Consider the following 19,700-nt stretch of genomic DNA (forward strand, 5'->3'; position numbering starts at 1 on the left):
CATGTGACAACAAATGAGCTCTCACTAAAATGCAGATTTCTGATTCGTTACTGTCTGTTGCACAATTTGTAAAAGTGAATCCACTCCCTTGGTACACTTCCCAAGCAGGAACCAATCAGCACTCACCTCTCTCCAAGGACTAACGAACTGGGTCCGAGCGTATCGTGTTAGCATATGGATTATGACCACCTGCCCCCACTCTTCAACATCAACCAGTAGGTTACAAAGCTTGCGGTAATTCCTGTGGATCAGATCGATTCGATCTGGGCACACCTCTTCAAAAGCCATCACCACACTGCCAGCCACCAGCTAGGAAGAAAGAAATAGTAAGTCATTGAAGTACACTCTGTAGCCATCTAACCTCCTAGTCAGGCAGTCCAGTAACACAGACAACATCAGGACAATCAGACTGAAAGTTTCAGTCACTCAGTTAAAATGAGTGATACAAAGTATCATTTCCTTGAAGCACTATTAAGTGCTGTAATTAGTATAGAAAATTAACCTTTTTCTGAAGGGAGATAAATCAGGGTTATCTTGTTTCACCCCTTAAATTCTAATATATTGTACATGAATTAAATATTAATGATTCAGTTTTCTTTTTAAAACACACTTTAGCTTAATGTAAAGTGGCTTTCTTAGTAAAGACATCCGGAAAGGGAATCAAGGCAGCAACAGCACTGCCAACTTAAACTAGACAGGCAGGGTCAACAGCGGGCTCACGTTACAAACAACACAGGGTGTTTTTAATGCAAACACTCTAAGCTGTACACATTTTAAACCATTTGTTTTTAGCAATATAATTTATTTTCAAAGAAAATACAGTGAATGAAATGTTAGTCTATCGTGCATAAAGCTCAGAATAATGTATTGCCAAAAGGTGGCAGCTTTTCCCTAGACTACTTAATGAGATCCCAATGCTGACTTTTGAATTGTCATGCTCTTGGGGGAAACTCGTGGGGGAAACGAAGGTTCCTTTACTATCTATAAAGATACAAGGCAAGCAGAATATTTAATATACAAATTTTTCTATATGTGTACCATAGATATATGTACAGTTAGCCAACTGTATAACATGGTTTTGAAAAAACACAAATTATTATCATATTCTTCCTAAACACTGGGGATTTTCCTTTTAGTATCTAAAATTTCCCCAATGGCTTAAAAAAAAAAGCAATTAAATAGAAATATAACTTACTGAAATGGTACTTTTTGAAAAATATTAGCTACAATGATATTCGTGTTTTAAGTGTTTGTCCCTCTACTTGGTTACCATTTAGTTTATTAATATGGAACCAACAACACAATCGAGAGAAAACAGCTCAGAATATAGACCTGCTATTATGCTAAACAAGTTCCAGGCCCTGTGGGGATTTTATGAATTACCAATCAGTATAAACGTGGAGCTGCATTTATTGACTCCAGCCCTACCCATGTACTGGTGCCTGCTGGTCCCAGCATGTATGCACCTCAATCGAAAAAGCAAAGAATTGATTATTTGTGTGAGCTAAATAAAAATGCATTATATGTCTAACTTCCTATTCGCTGTTGATATGGGAAGCATGTTAAATGCATGTTTGCAACTCCACATGCTGATGTCTTCTGCATGATTACTCTTCAAATACAGTCACATCAACTTAGGACTTTGGTTATATGAGATTAAAATTAACAATTTAAAAAAGTCTCTTAAGATAACCAAGTCTAGAACATCAAACTATAGAACTAACTCCTATTAGTAAGTGAAAAACATCAATATATTTTATATATAAATTAATTACTATCATCAATAATAAGTGGTAAAGAATGTTAACTTTAAAAACAGGTATATCTTAGAACAATCTGTAAGACTTTTAAGCTTTAGTTTTTATTTTTTAAATGCTATCTAAAAACCAACATGGTTTTTTTTTAACCCAGACTGTCTTTTCTTTCAAACGGTCAGACACCAGACAACGGAATGGGGTCACCTGCTGCAGGACACTAAGTTTATCACGTCACAGCGATAGCATGCGACTGTGGGGCATGAACACACTACAAACACCACGGCACCGAGGAAGGAAAAGAAGTAGTCAGTTAAGTACACCTAAGGATTCAGGGAACACTAGAGTACAAGACTGGAAAACAGGACACTGTCGTGAACAGCGCTGACCATCTCAGAAACGGACTTCCCGGGACTGCTTGCTTGCTTGGTTTAAACAATCTGAGAGCTTTGGATGTACACAAGCAGAATTGATCATTTGGGTCTATTAAATGTTCAATATCCATAAAACATTCAGAATTAAAATAAAATGATCTACTTAGATTTCAAAACCAAAAATATTGGTTTCCAAAACCCAAACAGTTAATTCCCATCTCCTGAGTCAATAGCAGCTCTTCACGCAGTGGAGTAAATCACTCCACCGAGGCTGCAGGCAGCTCGTCAGATTCAAATGCGGCTTTCCATTTATGTATTTTTTATATTAAAGCAATAAACGTGGTTCATTTATCTCCCCTTGGTTGCCACGTTTTTCTGTGCTGTTGCTATGAACTTCAGCCATTAGCTGTGCTCCAAGGTAAACTACATGAACCATCAACAAAAGTGACATCCCATCTATGGAGTTCATATTTTCTCTAGATTATCTATGCTAGTTGACAAGCTGGTAATGAAAAAAATCACACTAAGCAAATGGTTCCTCTAATAACAATAAATTTTCTATAAAATTATGAAGGGTACAAAACGTTTCCTTGCATCTATTTTGTCATGAATTCTAATGAACATTACAAAAATCTGAGTGCTGGGTCATCACAAGAAGTGTATCACAGCTTGATTGATAAGATGGTATAAGTTAGCCAATTCTGCCAAGATCTCCTTCCCTTAAATTAATGGCTATCCAACCTGCCCTAATCATACAGCCCAAATGATATTCCCCTTCTTATTTCAATTTTCTTGAGGCATGGAAAATAGGAAAGATCAGTCATTTATCTTCTAATAGCTGGATAATAGATCCATCACAATAAAACATCTGCACGAATCGGGGGTGGGCTTTCCTATTCTCCCCAGAACAGTGAGGTTTCACCAGCATTGAATCAATAACTTAGAAAATGGTATCTTGCCCCTGCAGTTTGGCTTTGAGCTATCAGTCTGTTCACTAAACAGTTCTGTATGAAAGTCAAGGGAACTTTGAGTCATCAAAAATTCATAAGCAACTCCGCTTTTTGCAAAGCGTTAATGTCGTTTGTCTTCCTGAGAAACATAAATGCTTTTGATAAGGTTTCCTTAACATTTACTTGAGGAAAATACGTAGCCCTTGCCTTCCCGACATTCTAAATGTCCGGTTCTGTGTGTTCAATGCTCAGCAAATATTAACTTCTTTACTTCAAAGAAAAAGAAACAACCGTGATAGACTTAAGAATGCACTTGTAAGGAAACACCTGGGAGGGTTTGTAGTAACGTAGATTGTGCTAACATAATGAAAGTGGCATGAATCCAGAAAGATGTAACAAAAAGTACAACAAGAAACACTGTAACCACTGACTGGACATGACAAATATATAGGCAAAATGTTCCTTTCTAATTCTTCTGACTGCAGTTGTGAGCTTTCTAAATGTCTTTGTAAACACAAAGGTGCCTTCAAATGATTGCAACCTAAATGACACTACCGTGCTTGCCCCGCTGTTACGAGAACTATGGGCCTAGATCCAAAATGGTTTCTTTTTTTTTTTTTTTTAAAGCCACACACTTGTCTTTTTGCAGTCATAGGCTACTCACACACGAAAGATCTGGGAGAGCTCATTAAAAACCAATCATAGGCTAAGAAAAGCAAAAGAACATATCTCCCCAAATCAACTGAGCTTAAATAAACAAGTTTTAAATAAAGCAATATCTTTCATATCCTGTACTTTCAGTAACATAAAAACCCCCATTACAATGATCCCCATACTGTACCAGCGAATAAACTCAAAATGCAGAAATGATTAGATTGGCTCATTTGATTGGGAAATTTTTAAATGTATGTTATTTGTGATTCTTTGTTAGTTAAAAATTTATTTTCGCATCTCACACACACGTGTTATGCTCTGACACTGCATGCTCACTGCCCTCTTACCCTCCTCCACTGAAGCCCTTCTTCCCAGCAAGCCACCCTCATATTTCATGAGGAGTTTTTCCCCCTGGGGGGAGGGGAATCCATGTTTCTTTCTTAATTTTAGATGTTACCATTAATATTATAAATACAAGGGGGAATGTACCTATCTTCTCTCAATAGAGTATCACACACAACCAAAAACACAAGTTAATAAATACCTGTGTTGATATTAAAATACATTTGTAATCTTTCCATAGTTGATTATAATCACACAAAAGAGGAATCACCGGAGAACATTCTTAAGGACTGCTTAAATACTAGTTAGACAAGTTAATGGTACATAGGCCAAGGAAAAGAAGAATACTAGTTAAATACTAGTTAGACAAGTTAATGGTCACAGGCCAAGGAGAAGAAGAATGAGGCTGAGGGTTTAGCTCACTCATAAGATGCTAGCCTTGTAAGGATGGGACCCGGGCTCAATCTCCAAAACTGTCCTGAAGACAGCCATGCACAAAGGCACAGGGCTACATAAACAGGGATGCACTGTGTAGGTAAACAGAGAATTGACCCCCACAGTGTCCTCTGACCTCTCCCCATGTGCTCTGACACATGGTGCACTCCTACATACACACACACACACACACACACACACACACACACACACACACACACACACACACACAATAATTTCTCCAAAAACGTATAACGTAATAGAGGAAAGGGGGAAGGGGATGGATTGCTACAAGATCTATCTCAGAACAGTATGAGAACGTCTGCTCCTTTCCACCGAAAGCCATCAAATGCAACAACCTCAAAACTGCAGGACTGTCCTCACAGAGAAGGTGCTGCTGCATCACAACCCTGTCGGCTACTGCAACAAACTCCCAGCCTGCTCACGGCATGGGACACAATTAACCCAAGTCTGAAAAAAGGCAGACCCACAGCAACTGAACTGCTCACCACCATCCTCAGTAAAACTGAAGTAAAAGGAAATTAAGACACAGCGCTAAGATGAAGTAGACGCCCTTGAAGAAGCATGAGAAGACAGGAAAGAGCAACATGAATCAAAATTCAAAAACAGAATAAAAATTACCAAAAGGAATCAAGTACTAGTTAAGTGAAACCTAGGAAGACTGAAAGGGGGTAGTCAGGTGAAGGGAAGAGATCACCGGGACAAAACCACCATGGGATCTTAATAAACACCACTGAAGAAAAGTGAGGGAACAGACGAGATAGAGAAAGAAACAGCAAAGACGGCCGGCTTTACCACACAGCAGGCAGGGAGGCACCTTCTACAAACAGGTTCCTGAGGGAGAGAATGACAGCTCATAAACCTGCTACTTAAACTAGAATCGCACAGAAAAACATCTCGCTAGAAATAAGCTGTTCTACGCGTGCCCACCAGCACCCAGGGAACCTAAGTTCACACCGTATAACCCCAAGCATCTTATCCAACTGCCACAGTTGAACACTAAAGAGAAAGCCTTCAGGCCCAGCCTGCTATGTAATGTGGACTTGGTCACTTCATCCAGAACAGCGCTTCTCACCCTTCCTAAAGCTGAGACGTCAATGATTCCTCGTGCTGTGCTGGCCCCAACCATACAGTTATTTTCACTGCTACTTCATAACTGTAGTCTTGCCACATCTACGAATCATGCTGCAAACATCTGATATGCATGCTATCGTGCCCCACAGGTTGAGAACCACTGATACAGATGAACACAAGGTAGAGATGCTCATCATCCCCACCACTGCTAAGGGCTGCGGAGGAGACAGTAAATCATGCACAAAAAACTTAAACGCTAACAGTGCGGAAAATTACAGAAAACTCTATCTTCAGGTATTGGGTATTTTACAAGAAAACAATAAAAAAGAATGGGAAAAACAATATAAATAATATATATTATGAAATATACAAATTATTATATATAACATTAAATAAATAATAAGAATAATTCAGCAAAGATACAGGATTAAAAAACAAGCAGAGAGGCTAGAGAAATGGGTCAGTGGTTAAGAGTTTGTGCTGTCCTTGCAGGAGAACTAAGCTCAGACGCCAGGATCTAAGTTCAGATTAGTCACCTCCATCAAGAGTTCACAACCACCTGCAACTCTCGTTCCAAGAAATCCAGTGACGCCTTCTGGCTTTCATGAATACTGAACCACACATACCCACACAACACACATACATAATCATAAATAATGAAAATGAATCTTCAAAAAACTTACAATCAGAAAAATAGAATTTTAAAATATTAGCACCGTTAAGTTCAAGACTATGAGAAAGCAACTTGTGTTCACTGTCACACTCGAGAACTAGGACTAAATATAAAAAGCACCAATCCAATACCTAATCTGGAGGTAAGTTCCTCTCCCAGGAGCCCACCAAGGGGTGTGCACGCTCTCATCCTTTACATTCTGGGCTGAGCACTAAAGTAATCTACTGGAGTTCAGGGAAGATGTTCGCTACTATGGAAGGAAAGAGCTAGAAAGAACTGTGCTGTTATACTATAGAGACAGTCAAAGTCTTACACAGAAAGAAAATAGACACATATGTATTTAATTTTTTAAGTAAACACACTATATAGTACTTTAGGAGAAATGACTGAATTGTAACATATATCCCCAAACCCAGAACTCCCTGTGAACAGTGAGTCTGAAAAGAAAAGAACACCTCCAGAAGATAGAAGCAGACACTGAGAGCTAACCACCAAACACCAGAAGATAGAAGCAGACACTGAGAGCTAACCACCAAACACCAGAGGATAGAAGCAGACACTGAGAGCTAACCACCAAACACCAGAGGATAGAAGCAGACACTGAGAGCTAACCACCAAACACCAGAGGATAGAAGCAGACACTGAGAGCTAACCACCAAACACCAGAAGATAGAAGCAGACACTGAGAACTAACCACCAAACACCAAACACCCGCTAAAGATACCTATCCGGTATTTCCCTCTTTTGGAAATAAACAGACAGGAATCAATAGCTGGCAATCAAATTCACAATGAAGTGTGTCCACTACACTCCTTTCTGACCCATCTACTTCTCAGACAGAATATTTTTTAACACCTTATCCTGCAGAGTCAGCTGAAGATTTTGCATACAATGGCTACTTCCACTCAAAACAATGATATGAATTAGAAACTTCAAACCCTTAGAGACACAGTGGAACATAAAACACTCAATTCCAAAGCTAAGGCTGTAGCTCAGACCCATGACAATATGACGCAGCCTGGCCAGCATGGTGTGATCCCAGCACGGGAGATCAAGGGAGGAGGATCACAAGTTCAAGACAGAAGGGCTGCAGCCAATTAAAGGCTAGCCTGGTCTCCAGAGCAACCCTGAAGCCAACAGGAAAAAACAGGGGAGGGAGCACACCCTCTCTGGACCAGTAAGTGTGCACAGGCAAGCTTTGTTTTAGGATAGCCTCCAAACTGTACTGTTTTTCTTCTCACCATTTGTGTTGTAATTGTTGTTTTTTCAAGACAAGATCTCACAGTAGCCTGGAACTCCCTCTGTAGACAAGGCTGGCCTCATACTCACAGAGATCTGCATGCCTCTGTCTCCCTAGGACTAAGATTAAACGTGTATACCACAATACCCAGCTGCTTCCAGATTTCTTTTAAGTCTAGGGTGGAGCAGAAATAATGGTAAGCTACATGTAAATTAAGGAACTGTTCTTCTAAGTCTCTCTATTCTACCGTATGTAGCAAATATCCTATGGACAAAAGAAAACACATACTTTTAAGACTAGAATTAAGTTATCTGAGTATCTGAATTATCAAACAGGCTTTATATTTGGATCCCTGAGGCAGACAACAAGCATGTCATATATAACAGAAAGAAGCATGATTTCTCTCAACTGACTTAGTAAGTCCGTCTATATTTGATACCACCTACGTGTCAACTACGCGTAGAAGAAGTGCAGTGAAGATCGCTAATACATGCTACCCTGAAGAAGCTTGGATGGCATAGGAATGGAACCCAATGGCTGCTATGCATACTAGGACAGTGTAATGATTCTGTCAAGATAAGCAGGGAAGGCGTAAAGGACATGAAGTATTTAGTAAAATACTCATTTAGTGCTGACAACACAGGGGGAATGAAAAACACAAAAAGAAAACCAAGTAAAACAGGAGCTAGGAACTCAACTGATTCAAGTAACACAGCACTAGGTGTGAGTGAATCTACTGTCCCAGTGAGAAGGCGGTTACTGGAGGGTTTGACTAAAGTCAAAACGCATCTATACCCCACCTATAGAAGTCAACTAGATCAGAAAATGCAATTTGAATCTGGAGGTCTGGAAGAAGAAAATGAAAAACACTGAGAACTAGGATGACTGCACACCAAACAAGGGGCACTGTCACTAAATAGAGGAACGGCTATTCTATTAATAACAAGATAAAGCTATTATAAACATGCACAGCAACATCAGAACTCCTAAGTAGGCGCGGCAAGCACTGAGAGAACTGAAGAGAAAGCCCAACACCCCACTTTTCAGTACCACAGCAAGCATGGGCCAGCAAGCAGCTCGCAGGTAAAGGTGCTTACCACTAAGCCTGACGACCATGACTTCAGTGCTAAGGCCAGAACCCACGTGGTGGGAGAGGAAACCAAATCTTCAAGTATTCCTATGACCACAAACTGCACGGCAGGTGTGCCTGCACACATACATATATATGCACACATACAAAATAAATAAGTATAATCCTTCTTTAAAAGCCATAGCAACAAAGAAACAAAGTTTGAACACAGACCTAGTATACATCTATGAAACACTCTACCTTACAAACAAAGAACACAATCTACTCAACTGAACACTGCACCTTGTCAAGGACAAACCATGCGTTAATCCATAAGCTAACAGAGCCAATAACATGGAGCCCTTCCGGGGGCAATGGTCCATGATCCCTAGCATGGCCTATGAACACCTCCTAGGCAGTTCTGAGTTGTAAAACGTAGATACAGAAGCCATATCAAAGACACCAGCAGACTGCCTCCAAGTTCACAACCCCTAGATCACCATACTCCTTAGTCTTGTCATTTTGCCAATGCACACATAAACTGAGCGTGGAAAAGGGATGCAGGTAGATATACATATTTTCAAAAGATTACTCATTTTAATTAGAGCTATATCACTCCGAAACAAAATTGAGCCTTCTTCAAGTAGGAGATTCTTTTGGGGAAGAAACATTTTGAGAAATGTTTTGGTACATCTAGGAAATTTCTAGAAGCTGAGCACAACAGAGTACGCCTGTAACGCTGGCCCGTGAGAAGCTGCAGTCACACTGCTATGAAGTAGAGATCTGCCTGAGCTACATGAGACCCTGTCCAAAACACCAACCAACCAATCAACCAGCCAACCAGCCAACCAGCCAACCAACCAACCAACCAACCAACCAACCAACCAACCAACCAACCAACCAACCAACCAACCAACCAACCCACCAACCAACCAACCAACCAACCAACCACACAACCAACCAAACCAACAACCAACCAACCAACCACCAACCAACCAACCAGCCAACCAACCAACCAACCAGCCAACCAACCAGCCAACCAACCAGCCAACCAACCAACCAACCAACCAGCCAACCAACCAGCCAACCAACCAACCAACCAGCCAAACCAACCAGCCAACCAACCAACCAGCCAACTAACCAACCAGCCAACCAGCCAACCAGCCCAACCAACCAGCCAACCAGCCAACCAACCAGCCAACCAACCAACCAACCAACCAACCAAACGACAGCAAGTACAAAGAAGAAAGAACGTTCTTTTATACGTCTCTGTTTCCCAGTTTGTCTTTAATACTCAATTTGGTTTAGTTTGGGGTTGTTGCTGTTGTTATTTTCATTTTGTTTTTATATAGGGTCTCATTCTGTAGCCCTGGCCAACCTGGAACTCACTATGTACGCCAGGCTGGCTTCAAACTCAGAGATCATCTGCCTCTCTCCTGTAAGTGTTGGGATTAAAGGTGTGGGCCAATGTGCCCAGTTTTAATATTTAGACATGAGCTACTAATAATTCTATCACTACAGGACCAATAAAAATGGCTTTAGCAAATCCACCAAGGAAGACGGTGTGAGATAAACCCAGTGTCCTTGGTCTGAGAAGACAGGACTCACCGTGCTCTTATCCTTCAGGAGTTTCTCGATGACCTCAATCAGCATCTCCTTCTGCTCAGGGTCAAGACTGCAGTGATAAAAAGAGAGAAAGAATTACATAATACATAAATAATAACTCCCAAGTGTTTACTGACATTAATTCTAACACTCAGTGGCTCTCGTCACGTCAAGAGAGCTGAGGAGTTCTAAGAGCATGGGGAGGGGGTGGGGACTGCTAGTCACTGAGTGACTCTAACACTGCTCACCTTAACTAGGCCACCCGAGCCAGCTGGAGAACGTTAAGGAATAGGTGAAAGCACCTGACTGGAGACCTTGGTAATCTCACGGCGGAAGGGAAGGACAGTAAACGTTTTTAACTAAGAGTGTGTAAGTGCCAAAAGCAAAATGAGCATTTCTAAGGAAGCCCTAATTGTGTTACCCTGCTAATGGGGACATGCATCATGAAGCTGTCATCTAAACCCAAGGGTGAGTGCGAGGCTGGACTATGTGGAAACATCTGGTGGGAAAATGCAGTCAGTGCTAAAAATGGCAAAGCGGGGACAAAAGAGAGTGAGCTACAGCCACTGCTAGGTGCACTTTTAAACCACTGCTGTGACTTCATGTTTCTGCATTCAAAGGCAAAGGTAGGTCCTTTGTTACATGCATTTATTTGGGGGAAGTTTCCACATGTGCCCTGACCTGCAAGTGGCAGTCAAAAGGTAACTAACTATTTGGCATATGGTATGCTGGTCACAAGTGCACACATTTACAGGAGAGCCCAGGGCTGAGAGCACACCAGAAACAAGCCTGGTCTCCAAGGGGACTGCAGAGCAGATGGTGGTGACAGAAAAGAGTAAACACTGTGACACACAACCTTATCTACATAGTATGTTTTCACAAAGATCAAGATATTATATGATATCTGCTAAGATATCAACAGCTAGAGAGATGGCTCGATGGTTAACAACACTGGATGCTCTTCCAAAGGATTCAACTTCAATTCCCGGCATCCACTTGGCTATTCACAGAATCCATCCTGAACTCCACACTTTCTTATGTTCACACACTACAGACACAGTTATATATGAGCAAAACTACCATACACATAAAATAAAATTACAAGTAAAAATATTTTAGATACTATATAACAAGACCCTGGCTTCAACAACGACGACAACAACAACAACAACAACAACAACAATAACAACAAAAATCTGGCTGGAGAGATGGCTCAGTGGTTAAGAGCACTGTCTGCTCTTCCAGAGGTCCTGAGTTCAATTCCCAGCAACCACATGGTGACTCACAACCATCTGTAATGGGATCTGGTGCCCTCTTCTGGCCTGCAGGAGTACATGCAGGTGGAATGCTGTATACATAATAAAGCTTTTTTTTTTTTTTCTTCTTTCTTTTTTTCGGAGCTGGGGACCGAACCCAGGGCCTTGCGCTTGCAAGCGCTCTACCACTGAGCTAAATCCCCAACCCCATAATAAAGCTTTATTAAAAAAAGAAAAAGAATCACATTCCACAAGTGAGCAACAGAAACATAAGACAGAAAGGAGTTGTAAGCAAAACACATGAAATTCTACTATGTAGTAAATAAGAGGTAGGGGAAGGCGTGACTGTGTTTCACATATGCGTGGGTACAGTTGCACGCACCTGCATATACACATATGAAGGCCAGAGGAGGAGGCTGGGTGTCTTCCCTAAGGGTTCTATGCCTTGGTGCCTTGAGACAAGGTCTCTTGCTGAAGCAGTTACTCACCGTCTGGCTAAGCTGGCTGGCTAACAAGTTCCCAGGAGCTACTGCTCTCTATTCTCCCCTCCCCCACCATGACATACCTAGTCTTGTAAAACCTTGGCTGCTGGGGATTTGTACTTAGGCACTCATGCCCCATACACACTGAGCCATCCCCCAAGTCCTCTATTGTCTGGAAATGCATACATACATGCGCATGTATAAAACACATTATACAACTGAATGCCAATTCTGATTATTTTGAAGTTATGACACCTATAAATAACACAGGTCCTAATAAGCTCAGAACTCAAAGGTCTTCAGAGGTCTGTATAACCAACACAAAGGTAAATGTGTACACGTATTACTTGTAAGGGAAAAACAGCCAAACTAATTTACTAAAAAAACAGGCTAATCATCAGAGCTTAAAAAGGAATAAATGAATGAAAAGTATCTCTGGTGATATGATAACCAACCCCCAAAATTCTACCAGGAACTCCTACAGTTCATAAACCATGTTAGTAAAGTAGGTGGATATAAGATTAACTTAAAAAAATCAGTAGCCCTCTTATACAAACAACAAATAGACTGAGGAAGAAATCAGGGAAACAGCACCATTCACAAGAGCCACAAACAATATGAAATGTCTTAGAGATAACTAACGAAGCAAGGGAAAGACTTGCATGACAAACACTTCAAGTCTTAGAAGAACGAAACTGAATCGGCAGATTCAATGCAATCCCCAACAAACTTCCAACACAATTATCCACAGACCTTAAAAGAACAATACTTAATCTCATATGAAAAAACAAAAAACACAAGAGCTAAACAATCCTCAAAGGAACATCCTGACGCATGGTCGCTCCGACTGAAGGCTGCAGAGCCAGAGTAGTAAGAACTGCATGGTACTGGCACAACCAGACAGCATGAGCAATGGAGCCGAACCAAGGCCCAGATGTAATCCACACACCTACACACACCTCACATGTGGTAAAGAAGCCAGAAATACAAAAAGGAAATAGAGAGACTCTTCAACAAAATGGCTGGTCTGACTGGACGCCTGCATGTAAAAAAAATACAAACAGATCCATCTATCACCCTACACAAAACTCAAGTCCAGGTGGATCAAAGACTATAACACAAAACCAGGTATAGAAGAGAAATAGAAGACAGAGTGGGAATAGCCTTGAACACATTGGCACAGGAGACAACTCCCTGAACAGAACACCAATGGCTCAGGTACTAGGATCAACAATTAATAAATGGGACCTCGTGAAACTGAAAAGCTTCTGTAAGGCCAAGGACGCCATCAATAGGACAAAATGGCAGCCTACAGAGTGGAAAAAAGATCTTTACCAACTCCACATATGACGGAGGGTTAATATCCAAAATACATAAAGAACTCAAAAAACTAGACGTCAACAAACCAAATAATCCAATTTAAAAATGGGGTACAGAGATAAACAGAGAATTCTCAACAGAGGACTCTCAAGTGGCTGAGAAACAAATAAATGTCCAACATCCGTACACATCTGGAAATGCAAATCAAAAAACTCTGAGATTCCACCTTACATCTGTCAGAATGGCTAAGATCAGAAACACAAGTGACAGCTCGTGTCGGCAAAGAAAACACTCCTCTACTGCTGGTGGGAGTGCAATCCTATACTCTGGAAGTCAATATGGCAGTGTCTCGGAACAGAAAGCTGATCAATCTCAAGACCCAGCCACACCACTCCTGGACACATACCCAAAGGATACTCCATCCTACCCAAGGACACTTGCTCACCACATTCACTGCAGCTTTATTCGTAATAGCCAGAGACTGTAAACAGCCTAGAAGTGCCTCAAGGGAAGAATGGCTAGAGAAAATGCGGAACATTTATACAATGGAGTATTACATTTACACAATGGAGTATTACATTTACACAATGGAGTATTACTCGTCCATTAAAAAAAAAAATGACATCATGAAAGTTGCAAGCAAATGGATGGAACTAGAAAAGATCATCCTACCCCACACTCAGAGAGGCAACCGTGTTATGCACTCACTTACAGTGGATTATTACTACAAAGTATACTCCTCAGGCCCAGAGAGGCTAAGTAACAAGGAAGGCTCCAGACGAGGAAATGTGGGTCTCCCTGGAAGGGGAAACAGATTTTGCAGGTGGACTAGGGGGCAGGTGGGGATGGGAACAGGTTGGGGTAGGGAGACAGGAGAGAATACTAGGCCTACAATCTGTCCTGCCTATAAGGTGTGCTGGGGTCATGGTGGTGCAGAACTTGTGGCAGTGGCCAACCAATCACTGACCCAAGGAAGCAGCTCCACCAGAGGGAGCCCATGCTTGACATTACCTGAATGGAACCAGAGGGAGGGCCGCCTCTGAGAAAAAGAATAGAACCAAACATGACGGGCCAAAAAAAAAAAAAGAAAGAGTCAATGAAATTCTAATGATACTCTGCTATCCACCAAGATCAGTGACTAATCCAACTGTCATCAAAAGGACATCATTCAGCAACTGAGAGCATGACCCCGCCCCCAGCAGGGCTCACTGAGGCTCAGAGAGACTGAAGTGACAAGCACAGACCCTGTATGGGTCTGACTAAGTCCTCTGCATAGGCCTTATGGTTGTGAGGCCTGGTGTTCTCACGGGACTCCCAACAGTGAAGTGGAGGGTGTCTCTGACTCTTTTGCCTGCTCTTGGGACCCTTGTCCTTCTAATGGGTTGCCTCGTCCAGCCTTGAAATGAGGCCTGTGCCTAGTCTTACTGTAACTTATTAGGCCCATGCTCCCTGGGAGGCTGCTCTTTTATTTAAGGGAAAATGAGGCCGTGTGGATTTGAGGGAGAGGGAAGGTGGGGAGAGGGACTGGAAGGAGTGGAGGAAGGGGAAACTGTGGTCCGGATATGTCTGAGAGAAGAAGAAAAGAAAAACTAAAACAGAAGCCATCTTATCTTTACTATAACTGTGTCTAGCTTACAGGTCTACCTACCTGTACAGCTTCTGGATAGCATGGGCTGCATTCTTCCTAACGTAGGGCGACAGGTCAGCTGATGCCTCCTTGATAGCCAGCATCATGACAGGCACGATAATCGGCACTCTAATACTTGACAAAACTCTCAAGGCACTTGCGCGGATTAGTTGATTTGGGTCCTAAAACAGTGAAAATACCCATCAAAATTTCAAGTTTGTACTTTCAAAGACACCTGCATGAGAGCTAGCAGGTGCTACAGAGCTTAATCCTCACAGCAGCAGCGAAACAGTGTTTTAAAGACAGGAGGTGAGTCCCAGGCTAGTTTACTATTTACTACTAAGGGGACGAGGCTTTAATTGTTCATAGTAAAATGCATCATCAATTTAAATGTGTCCTTTGTAAATGTCCCACTGTCTTGTCTCTGTACTGTTGGTACATGATAAACAGTCCTTCGATCCATGACAATGAGTGAACACACATAGAGAAACAAAGCTGCTACTTTTGTGGCAAGGATCCACGTGGTGATATAGAAATCATTTTCTAAGGCTACTGAATTGCACTCTGGGAAGCCCTTTAACTCTTTCGAGCCACAGCTAGGCAATTTAGAAGATTATTGTCCCATTCCTTAAAGGGACACACCTTCAACTGTGCAGACACCTTGGCGCTGTTTGCCTGCTCGCCCGCACTGATTTACCTTCAAAGCACGCTGGAAAGTGCTTATGGACAGGAGAGCCAAGTCCTGCTGTTCCTCAGCGTATCGGACGAGGTAAACATACACCAGCTTCTTGATCTATTTGAAGAGGGAAAAAAGTCATTCACTCCTACCAGGACGAAAATTTAAAACTCAATATTTTATATACCAAAATCCATTCTCAATTTTCCTCAAGTAAGAAAGCGAATCTGGTCTCAGCTTAAACTGTAAAGCAGACACTGTTTTGTGTATAATTACACCAGCAAAAGAAAAAGGCTTGTCAAATAAGGTTGTGAGGAGTCGCTAAGAAGGTTTATACCAAAATATCAACTAACTGGCAAAAAAAAAAAAAAAAAAAAGAGCTAAAACTCAAAGATACGTGTAAATGTGTAAATAACGTGGCCATGAGTATGTGGTGTGGGAGCTCGTTTCCTGGTCTGTCAGACGGCCCAGGTCCTCGCACGGCAGCAGTCCCACTCCAATGTGTGCACTACATGGTACTTTCAGCGGAGTAAGGACAGTACATGAGAATAAGAACCCCAAAGGCACTAGACTGATGGTGCTCTGCGCCTCTTCAAAGGAAATTAATGAGGTTTACAGCTTCTCCTCCCCTGAAACACTCCCTAGTGATGGCAGACGAGGAGGAGGAGGTGCCGGTGCCCATGCTGGCACTGCTGGAGGTAGCGGAGGAGGAGGAGAAGGAAGTGGAGTAGGAAGCAGAGATGGATATGGTGGTGGCAGTAATAACAGGAACGCTGCCAAGCACATGCTACCACCAAGTTTCCAGTCCCTGGTTCCTCTTGATACCACACGGTTTTAGATTCCTTCTCTGCGCCATTTGTTCCTTAAACGCACAAACATACAGTGCCTCTGTGTTTCTTTTGGTACAGCACTCAAATTAAAATGAGGTCTAAGTAGAACAAACCAGGTAAGAACTTTATTTTCTTACTTCCACTAATATAATTAACTCATGGTTAAACTATCCACTTTCTCAAGATCAGTGTCCGGAAGCCCCCCTGCACCCACTCTCCTGAGTGTGGTGCTGGGAAGCCCCCCTGCACCGGCTCTCCCGAGTGTGGTGCTGGGAAGGCCCGCTGCACTGGCTCTCCCGAGTGCGAGTGTGGTGCTGGGAAGGCCCGCTGCACCCTCTCTCCTGAGTGCAGTGCTGGGAAGGCTCACTGCATTTGAACAGCTGTGCTTATGAGCTTTCTGGTTTCGATTTCTTAAGTGAAAAACAAAACTGTGCGTTAACCTACAGGAAAGTTTGGGATCTACGGCTTGGCTCCTCCTGGCATCTCACTGAGATAATTTCAGACAATTCTATGATCCAGTATCCTTAGCCACCTTCATACTTCATAACATCACAAACACAAGTTTTAGGAGCAAAACACAAAACTTGAGGCGCACATTTTCTATACCCTCATAACTAGTGAATACACTGAACATTCTGAATGTATATTAATCCACTCAATCTTTATTATGTGATAGATGTTATAAATGAAATTAATTATAAAAAATAAAAATATCTTTCATGGCCAAATAGTTCTACAAAATCCTAAAAATAAAATCTAAAGTCTTTAGCCCAATACTCAGAAGAGCTAATAATCTTTTCAGAAAAAAAAAAAAGTCCCTAAATATAACTTATACCTTGGTCTCAACCACACTCAGGCTATCCATGATAACCCCTTGCCCACCAAATTCCGCTTAAAATCTTCTGAGACCAAAAATTAGAGAATCGCACGCTACTACATAAACAATGACCCATATCCAAGTAAACTGTGCTATATTTAGCACTGAATTTTATGTAAGAATTTTTGGCATGTTAAATGATATAAACTATAAGATGTGAAACAAAAACAAAGTCATATCTAGTTACATAACTATGGGAAGACTGAGACAGGGTCTTACCCTGTAGCTCACTCAGGTTGGCCTAGAACTCACACTGTAGCTAATCCCAGCAATCCTCCTGCTTCAGCCACCCAAGTCTAGGACTACTGAGCCAGGCTGAACAAAGAATATTTGTGCATTGCCACGTACCTAGGGAAGAGCAGCTTCTTCTAGAGCCCTGACAGCCCACAGGCAGAGTGACAGTGGCTTCACCCAGCTCCAGGGATCAACAAAAGCTCACAGAATGAAGAGCTTTTCCATGTAAACAACAGGTGGCAGCCCCCTTGCCTGACAGGAGCAAACTCATGCCACTCGTGGCTTCAGGGCCAAAAGCAGTCTCTCACAAGTGTCACACCCATCCACTCAGGACTCTGAACGTCCACCCTTCCCAAAACTGTATTTAAGATAAACAACTCTGTGGAAGAAAGCATATCTAGAAAGTACAGCTGTCTCGTTCTGGTGAGCAACAGGGTCACTGCCCAGTTACCACAGCTACCCCGTGTTTCATCGCCCTTCTCATAAAGGTCCCTGAGCTTCTAACTGGGTGATAGCCCAAGTAAAACCACCCCATATCCTTTTCAAACAGTTTAGTTACCAAAATCAAGAAATGTACCATCAGTGCAAACCTAGTACCCTATATGCACTCCGTACTGTGAACTTACACTATCTTATAAAGCGTGTCTTCGGGGCTGGAGAGAGGGCTCAGAGGTTAAGAGCACTGGCTGCTCTTCCAGAGGTCCTGAGTTCAATTCCCAGCAGCCACATGGTGGCTCATGACCATCTGTAATGGGATCCGATGCCCTCTTCTGGTGTGTCTGAAGACAGCCACACTGTACTCATATCCACTAAATAAATAAATCTTAAAAAAATAAAAAATAAAAAAATAAAGCGTGTCTTCTCTGACTTGGGGTTCGAGATGTGAGGAAGCACCCCCCCTTGTCGGCCGCCTTTCGTCTGAGGAAGCTCCTCAGTGTTTCCTTCTGGGTATACGAGGAAAGCACCCTGTGGCTCAGCTTCTGTTTTCTTTCCCCTTACCTTTGCCTCTCTGTCTGAACACGTTAAGGCCCACCGCTGACACTGCCTCTCCCCTCAACGCTCGCTTCCACTAAGCACAGTTACTACAGCAATTCAAGGATGAGGAGAAGCCCATGGGGACTCAGCAGCACTTTCTCCAGTCCTTCACGTTCTGGCCAGTGACACCAGTCTTCCAGTTTCCTACTGACCTATTACCTAAGAAAAGGAGTTAGTACCTTTCCCCCAAGGGATACCTAAAAACCTAGCAAAATTGCACAACCCCAAAAATAAATTCTTCATAAAATATCAGTTTTTTTTCCTTTGAGACTGGGCCTTCTTACAACCTAAACTGGTCAGGAACTCATGAGCCCCTCCCTTGACAGTTCCTCAGTCCAGAACCAGAGGACTACACTCAACTCTCTTGTTCTTTAAGGCAGAAAAAAAAATTTGTATTTATAGACAAATGCTTTAAATCATCTACCCTTTAATAAATCATACACAACATCCAGCACACAGCTTTGCTATGGAAGAACCAGGCTCCTAACCCCAAGCGCAGATCTGCACCGTGAGAAACCGGGAAGTTCATGTTAATAAGCCCAATCAGGATCCTCCAGTGAACTTTCTGCTTAAATTCCCCATCAGACTCCATGTTATTTCTTTTGTTCAAATAGGTGCTTCTCAAGCTTCAGACTTTGCACAATTTAAAGATGAACAGACACATATGCAACGCTGTCCCATTAAATTATCTCAAGTGATTTCTCTACATAAGGTACAAACCATAGGTTCCAAAACCAGGCAAGACCAGTTTAGACAGAAACGAAACCAGGAAGGGAAGCCAGTTTAAAAGTGGAAGAAGCTAAAAGATCCAAACCACAACTAACATTTCTGATTCAAAGCAATTTCTTCAAGTGTTGGTGAATAATGCTGACCCTGTGAGAGATGACTCTTTGAAACAGATGGCCACAGCTCCCCAGCCAGAGTTTTAAGTTCCTGAATACAGCTCTTCTAGAAAGCAACCCACGGCTGCCGGTTCACAGGTCATCAGCAAGTTTGCATCTCAATCAGAAAGTTCTTGAATAAGGAAGAAGGAAGGTGCTTGAGTTAAACTGTGCACTGCCAGACTGGGCTGCTGGTCAGAGCTCAGTAACTACCCATGATTCACGCCCACTCCAACATCACAGGACTGATAAAACTAGGTTTCCAATAGGTTACTACAGCTAGGAGCTAAC

The 19,700-nt window shown here is 42.1% G+C and overlaps 1 protein-coding gene across 1 annotated transcript in view; it reads right to left on the reverse strand.

Annotated features, from left to right (window-relative positions):
• The window catches only part of Ap3b1 (adaptor related protein complex 3 subunit beta 1), a 199,983-nt gene that overhangs the window by 140,235 nt on the left and 40,048 nt on the right, over positions 1–19,700 (reverse strand). The window contains exons 4-7 of the mRNA XM_032899017.1: positions 15,574–15,669; positions 14,898–15,058; positions 10,195–10,261; positions 127–309 (exon numbers count right to left, since the gene is read on the reverse strand). Coding sequence (XP_032754908.1) covers positions 127–309; positions 10,195–10,261; positions 14,898–15,058; positions 15,574–15,669 — 507 coding nt within the window. The remainder of the gene's footprint in view (positions 1–126; positions 310–10,194; positions 10,262–14,897; positions 15,059–15,573; positions 15,670–19,700) is intronic.

This window comes from Rattus rattus, chromosome 3 (assembly GCF_011064425.1).
Source record: "Rattus rattus isolate New Zealand chromosome 3, Rrattus_CSIRO_v1, whole genome shotgun sequence".
NCBI lineage: Eukaryota > Metazoa > Chordata > Mammalia > Rodentia > Muridae > Rattus > Rattus rattus.